This window comes from Xyrauchen texanus, chromosome 32 (assembly GCF_025860055.1).
Source record: "Xyrauchen texanus isolate HMW12.3.18 chromosome 32, RBS_HiC_50CHRs, whole genome shotgun sequence".
Taxonomy (NCBI): domain Eukaryota; kingdom Metazoa; phylum Chordata; class Actinopteri; order Cypriniformes; family Catostomidae; genus Xyrauchen; species Xyrauchen texanus.
The window spans coordinates 18,921,004-18,928,886 of NC_068307.1; the positions used below are offsets into that span (position 1 = coordinate 18,921,004).

The 7,883-nt window shown below is 37.1% G+C and overlaps 1 protein-coding gene across 1 annotated transcript; it reads right to left on the bottom strand.

Moving 5' to 3' along the window:
- Nucleotides 1-5,381: 5,381 nt before the first annotated feature.
- On the bottom strand, nt 5,382-7,883 carry LOC127625683 (protein kish-B-like). The gene is made up of 3 exons (XM_052101017.1): nt 7,751-7,883; nt 7,167-7,298; nt 5,382-7,009 (listed from the first exon to the last, which is right to left on the bottom strand). The coding sequence occupies exons 1-3, from the start codon at nt 7,758-7,760 to the stop codon at nt 6,927-6,929; spliced, it is 225 nt and encodes a 74-aa protein (XP_051956977.1). The 5' UTR covers nt 7,761-7,883; the 3' UTR covers nt 5,382-6,926.

Genomic DNA, 7,883 nt, shown 5'->3' on the forward strand with positions numbered 1-7,883 from the left:
AGATGTAAAGTTGAAGTTGTGTTAAAATGATTTGTAAAGCAAACTAGATTTTACATAAAACTTTAAGGGACCTGTTATACTTAAGTTTTTAATTTTTATTGTTGTATTTATTTATTTTTACAGTAAATTCTAATTACATAGATCAACAATCTAATTTTGACTAGTCATAATTTAATTACAGTTATCTAAAAGTTAATTTTAGATATCTCAAATTAAACATATCTTGAATTAAACATTTTACTAGTCATAATTCCACTAAAGAGCTCTCGAGTTAGAGTTTTAAGAACTCAATTGTAAAGCTCTTTAATTACAACTATCAAGAGTAAAAACTCCAGATAGCTACTGAATTATACTTTTTACTAGAAACATTTAGCTGTAGAGCTCTTTAATTACAATTATTACTAGTAAAACCTCAATTGTAGATCTCTAAAATTAAAAACCAATGTAAGTCTATAGAATAAAATAGATTAGATAAAAGAATAGAATAGATAAAATATAATTATTACTAAAAATTGCATTGCAGATATGTGAATTATTACAAATAAAAATGTAAATACAGATATAAAAATTTTGTTTTCGGCCTGCAATAGCCTTGTGGCAGAGAACAGGCCTATTATTAAAGGGATCTGGGAGCATTCCCCTGGAATTATTATTATTGATTTTTTTTCATTTATATGTATACATGTATCGGTCATTCTCTTTCCATAATTCACTTGTGCTGTCAAGTTAATGTTTGGCATTTTTATATATATATATTGTTACGTCCCAAGGGACGTATATTATATCATTGTGATACTGATATTTAAATGTGGTTATCTCAGCCCAGGAATGGAGAGTACAAGAGGCCCACAACTATCTTCCACTACCAGGGAGAGAGATACACAGAGATTATTTTCTTCCTGCAGTCGTTGGTCTATCGCTTGGTCCCAGCTTTACAATTGTTGATGTGATAATGTGAGTAGGATAACAGTCTTGACAGATGTCTTTAAGAGTGAGTAGATTAACAAAATTGTCATTTGTGGTTTATACTCTTGTGGTAATACCTTATTGTTGAATGTGCAACTTCTACGATATTACCCCAACTTTACTTTGTGAATCTATTGAATCTAAGTTGTTTGTGTTGTGTGATCCTTTAGTAGGGAGGTGGATGCCATTTACTTTGAACGATTCTGTTTTCTCTTGGTTATTTATAGAGGGAGTTGGGGAAGTTGATTTGTGTTTTCCTTTTCGATAGATAAGTCACTCTCAAAACCCCTTTAGGAAGAATGTCTTTTGTTTTGTTATTTTGGCCAGTTCCACTCTTGAAGTTTATCTGTTTATCCCACTAAATTCTTTAATACATTTTTTTATATTTTTGCTCAGTCATGTGATCCTGGAGACAGGATCATTCTTGCACTTTCTCCAAATCATTTGTTACCACCTTCTCTAGACCAAGGTGTGCCATAACAGTATAGTTGTATATACAACAAATTTCCTCTCCTTGGTCTTCAGAAATGTATGACATTACAATTCAGAATGTCAAACAAATAATGTGTTATATATTTTGCACCAAATAGTATTTAGACAACAAAAAAAAGCGAAATTATAAACACTTATTTTCTGAGTCTCTGGAGGTTATTGTGAGAAAGATATTTTTGTGTGTGTGGCAGGCATAATGTAAATGGAACTGAATGCAATGATGGAGAGCAACTGCTGTAGCAAAGTTGATACATGCATTTTTTTCTATACAATAATAGACAAAATATTAGGAAAGCACAAGTTCAATCAAGAAACAATTTAAACAATGTTGTTTTTAATAAAATTAGCACAGATTTCGCAGCAAAAAGACATGTGCATCAATAAGAAGGCGTGTACTTCCAGAAGAGCATTTAAACTTTCACCAGAAGGCAGCAGACATACAGCATAGTTGAAGTGGGCGGGTACGCAGTACATGCGCTCAAATTTATTCTACAGAATACAGTTTTTCTTGCGTACCACCACTTCTTAGTGTCCTGGTACGATGTAATGTCTTTATTTAATGTAAGTCAGTGATTTGATGCGGCCCACCAATCACACTTTTATCTGAACTTTCAAATGGTTTTGAAATGGTAAATGGTAAATATCCGAATGCTTTCTGAACAAAACTCACCGGTGAGTTTAACAACACTCAACACATGCAACAGCATCGGCGCTCATCAAGCTATCCGTGGTTCAGTTCCGGAGGAGCCTGTGTTTAAGCTTGTCTGGACATAAACTCAGCAAAAATGAAACGTCTCTTTTTCAGGACACTGTATTTTAAAGATAATTTCGTAAAAATCCAAATAACTTTACAGTTCTTTATTGTAAAGGTTTAAAGTTTTCCATGCTTGTTCAATGAACCATAAACAATTAATGAACATGCACCCGTGGAAAGGTCGTTAAGACACTAACAGCTTAGAGACAGTAGGCAATTAAGGTCACAGTTATAAAAACTTAGGACACTAAAGATACCTTTCTATTGACTCTGAAAAACACAATTCAGGCACTTCCACTGCATGTTACCGTTCAACTCGCCTCAACTATACTCGCTTTACTTTTCAGTGCTTGCATTTTCACTGCAGTTTAGTGCCGCTACAACGTGGGTAGGATTATAGTCTGGTCGTCATAGTTGCACCGCCTCTACTGCCGTGAAATCATCTTAAACGACACAAACTGACCAAAACAAGAACACATCCGCTAGCTGTTAGCTACTAGCTCATTGTGCTGCATAAAGCCATTGTTGCATGGTGATGTTTTTTTTTTTACAAAAATGTAACAGTTAAATTGGCCTGGTTGTTTTAGATGCAAGCTTTCAGTAGCTGGTCAACTAAATAAAGTGAAACTTTCAAGCAGAGTATAGCGTTAATGTAACAAAACGTTACCATCCTGCCATCATGGCTGCATCCAGAGAACTCTCCTTCCCATTGCTCGCCGGTTTTGATAGCGTCCTCTAACACTAATCCACTTTTCCTTGATGGTTCTGTAGTCACTTTAAAAAAATGTTTAGCTTTTCCCTACACTGTTGGTAGGTTCGGTGGTAGCCGTGTGTGGCCAACAGATGAGAGACTTAATCGTTTTGCTCATCGCTAACAAGTGGACGGTCTGCACCTCGTTTATTGACCACGGCGTGGTTTTGTGTACAGCCATTTATTTTTTCACATTTCGAAAGTCACGTGAACATGCTGCTATCGCTGTTACTAACTTTAAAACTAGCAGGTTTATGTCACGTGTTGGAAATCCAGTGACGCTGGTAGTGTCGATTCTCCCTGTCCAATCAGTGATCTGCAGGATTTTGACATCACATTTAGTATCGGCTCGGCTCGCTGGAATCCTCGACCGAGATGGTACTAAATAAAGTAGCAGGTACCAGGTACTAGCCACAGTGGAAAACCCCAAAATAGTGAGCTGAGTAGAGTTGTACCATGCAGTGGAAAAGCCCCATAAAGAGACCTTTCTACTGACTCTGAAAAACACCAAAAGAAAGATGCCTAGGGTCCCTGCTCATCTGCGTGTACGTGCCTTAGGCATGTGGCCAGGGCAAGAAATTGCCATTTCTGTACAGTGAGACGCCTAAGACAGCTCTACAGGGAGACAGGAAGGACAGCTGATCATCCTCGCAGTGGAAGATCATGTGTAACAACAACTGCACACTATCGGTACATCCGAATATTACACCTGCGGGACGGGTACAGGATGGAAACAACAACTGCCCGAGTTACACCAGGAATGCACAATCCCTCCAACAGCGCTCAGACTGTCTGCAATAGACTAAGAGAGGCTGGACTGAGGGCTTGTAGGCCTGTTGTAAGGCAGGTCCGTACTAGACATCACAACAAACCCACCTTCGCTGGACCAGACAGGACTGGCAAAAAGTGCTCTTCACTGACAAGTCACGGTTTTGTCTCACCAGAGGTGATGGTCAGACTCTCGTCGAGGGAATGAGCATTACATCGTGGCCTGTACTCTGGAGCGGGATCAGTTTGGAGGTGCAAGGTCCGTCATGGTCTGGGGCGGTGTGTCACAGCATCATCGGATTGAACTTGTTGTCACAGCAGGCAATCTCAATGCTGTGCATAACAAGGAAGACATCCTCCTCCTTCATGCGGTACCCTTCCTGCAGGCTCATCCTGACATGACCCTGCAGCATGACAATGGCACCAGCCACACTGCTCGTTCAGTGCTTGATTTCCTGCTAAAAAGGAATGTCAGTGTTCTGCCATGGCCAGTGAAGAGCCCAGATCTCAATCCCATTGAGGACGTCTGGGACCTGTTTGATCAGAGGGTGAAGGCTAGTGCCATTCCCCCCAGAAATGTCTGGGAACTTGCAAGTGCCTCGGTGAGTGAGGTAACATCTTGCAGCAAGAACGAGCAAATCTAGTGCAATCCATAAGTAGAAGATGCACAGCAGTAATTACTGCAGCTGTGCCCCCCCTTGTTCAAGGATGCGTTTTTTCCATTTCTGTTAGTCACATGTCTGTGAAACTTGTTCAGTTTGTCTTAGTTGTTGAAAGTTTTTATGGTCATACAAATATTTACACATGTTAAGTTTGCTGAAAATAAAAGCAGTTGACAGTGAGAGGGCATTTCTTTTATTTTTTTCCTTTTTTTTGCTGAGTTTAGTTCAGTTACACTCTTTTCCAAAACATGAACCAGGTACTTTTGGGTGAGCACATCATATTGCGTCTTATTCACCCAAATGTATTTATGCAAATTGCTTGGCTGATGGGTCTAAACTACAAAAAAAAAAAAAAACTGTTACAGAAGCGATGTCAGCTCACATGCGCAACCTTTTTTCACAAAAGTCAAATTAAGGATGGATCATTGGAAAATGAGCTTTTTATTCTCCATTATTTTCTGAAGTGCTTGTAAAAAGATGATGTGAATTTTCACTGAACGTGCCTATGCATAAATCCTGAGTGTTTGGTTCTACATACATTTCTCAATCCTGAACATCCTCAAACCGGTTTGTTCATCGTTTCTTATGTTTATTTTTGACCTGCACAATGATATGGCTCCTGTGTGCAAATGAATGTGTGCAGGACAAGGAAGGCAGATGTTTCCCTAAAACTTTGAAAAAGGAAAAACAGACATAATGCTATTTTATTTAGTTTGTCTACATTTATTTTGTGTAAAAAGGCAGTTCTACATTAGATTGCCAATGTTCTTTTATGTGTGTTGATATTGAAAAAAGATACAGAATTTAGCAGGTCTAAATATTGTTTCTCAGTTATCATAAACAATAACCCTACATTGTAGGTTTTTATTTTCAAAGTAAAGTTAATAAATTATTTGTTAGTTGAGGGTGAGGTCATATTTGTTCTTCAGCCAGATCGTAAGAAGAAATTTACAGCTAGACCTTGAAAATGTAAGTTAAATACCTCTTTTAATGCAGTTAAATACTTTTTTTTTTATAGACACATTATTAACAGTTTATGTTAGTTACAATAAAAGTGTTAAGCAAGATACAGAAAAACAATTTGGCCCCAGTTCAGTTTATAAAACCCCAAGATTATTTACTTATTTTTTAAATAAACATATGTTGCGAACAAAGTATATTTAATGTAATTCTTTTTCCTTGCGCTTTTATTAGCCTCGTCAATCCTTAAAACATTTCAACCATTTCAAGTTATATCATACCAATTTTAGAATATTAAGGACAGTATCTTTTTCATGACACAAGACTCTGTATGAGGAATGTACATTTTAAGCTCAGTTCTTAAAAACTATTGCTTTAAAATAAATAAATAACCCTCTTCCCCAAAATCAGTATGAAGGTGCATGGGGTTTTCTATCAAATATTTATTATGATCTATCATCCCGTATACAGTATGAGCAGTTTTAGAGTAAGGCTTTGTACATTTACACAGTGAAAAGAAAGTTTTAATGGTAAGAGCATAGAGAATAGATCAATTGTTGATTTTATTTTACAAAAGAACATCTCGGCATATACATCTTTGTTTTATGTAATGGATAAAACTGCACCAAAACAAGAAAAAATAAACATTCTGAAACTGAAACCCTCAGATAATGATGGTGAAGGTTTAAAGAAAATGTAGTGTAATTTACTGGTCAATAATATCATATATTCCATATTTACTATAAATGCATATCCATTGAGAGAGCTGACATCTATGTCTATGTTTATTGTGGTTTATCTCTAAGTCCAGCTGGGTCTGTGACAGAGTGGTGTATTTTCATAATGATTATTAAATCAAACAAAGTAAAAGCATGCCTTCACAATGATATCATTCGGTGAATGTCAAGATGGTGTGCTTTATAAAATGTAAGTACATAGGTACATTTGTGCTATCAAAAGAATGTTGTGTTAGAACATTAGCATTACCAGGCTGAATCACTTTTGAGCTTCATTTTCAATTCGCAAGTGTTTATGTCCGTGAAACTGTCAAATGTTTTTGTCAATTTTCCATGTTGCAACCAATGGTAACCCTTCTGTACAAAAATTATGATTTTTGTAAATATGGCAAATTTAGGTAAAAAATTAGAAAACAACTTGTACAGATAACATTGTTTCTACCTTCTTCACTACACACCTATTAGCCCAATTTTGCATGTTTGAGAGAAAAACATAACAAAAAGATAGTAATTTGTACACAAGCGAAGTCTGAATCGCAAACTAGGAGGTCCTTAACTTGGAAAGTATTTTCCTCATCATTTAACCATTCACAGCAGCAATTACCATTTAGCCCTGATCTATGACTGAATTCCCCTCAATCTAATTTTAACTTCAAACTACATTTAACAAAATCAGGTCTTACATAAGTGCTAAACTGCAGCTTATTACCAACATTGGCCCAGGTGGAATAGGGTCTCTGTGCATCTTCACATGAAGTTGGCAAAACTTGCCAGTACTACATTTCTATTGGCATTCCATAGTCCAGTGTCCATAAGACTGATCCGTTCCTTCCTGGTCATTTCAGAAAAATCAGGTAAAATGCCATAAACACACAGGAAGCTGCCACCGCAATATGGAGCCGTGTGCCTATTACTGCAGCTACAGGGACATCAAGAACATGCAGACACAAAATGCATCAAAACAAGTACATTCTAAACATGCAATAACATCACTGCAGGGAATAAAACTGATCCTGTTATCTTCTAATATTACGAATCATTACAGACATAGTCTGATGAATGAACGGATTACTTACCTTTGTAAAATACTCCCCAAACACCTTTTTTCTCAGACAATAGCCAGTTATTAAGGCGAGGGACCTTCTTCAGGTATGCACATGTGCAAATGAAAAGTATACCAAATACAAGAATGCCGTCGAAAGAGTATACTGTAAACAAACACAACACATTTAAAGTGATATGGGCATATCTGCAGATCCCTTAATGATTTGAGTCCCCTTATGGCTATCTTCTTAGAGAAATAGATGTAAAACCAGTTTGGCATCTTAGAATTTAACCTGAAATAGCAGTACACAATTTAAAACAGAATGAGTGCTGTCTCCTGTCACTTTTATACCCCCCTGACTCATTGCTGCCTATGCTAAACCTTTTGAACTATAAAGGTAACTGAAATCAGCACGTTTACTTAGATTAAATTAGGATATCCGGCTCGTTTATCCTAATGAAAGCTTGCTGATGTTGAGAAGGTGAAACCAGCCGCGGCCCTTCAAGAGCCACGTCCACACACACAAGCCCAGCGGACTGTCAACATTTCTTAATTATTTAACGCGATTCCTCTTTCTAACAGTTTATCTCACAACACGCTATTTTTTCAACACACCGTTTGTCATGTTCAGAGCTTCTATATCCCGCGTTGAGAGACGCAAGTTGCAAATGTTGTTATATTTACTCTCTTCATTAGTTCCGCATCAACAGTCCTGCCTTCCGGGACGCTGCGGAAGTATGGGAAAACA

Coding starts and splice junctions, on each gene's coding strand:
- LOC127625683 (XM_052101017.1), bottom strand. Junction 7,010..7,166: donor TTGGGGAGTATTTTACAAAG/GTAAGTAATCCG, acceptor ATGTCCCTGTAG/CTGCAGTAATAGGCACACGG.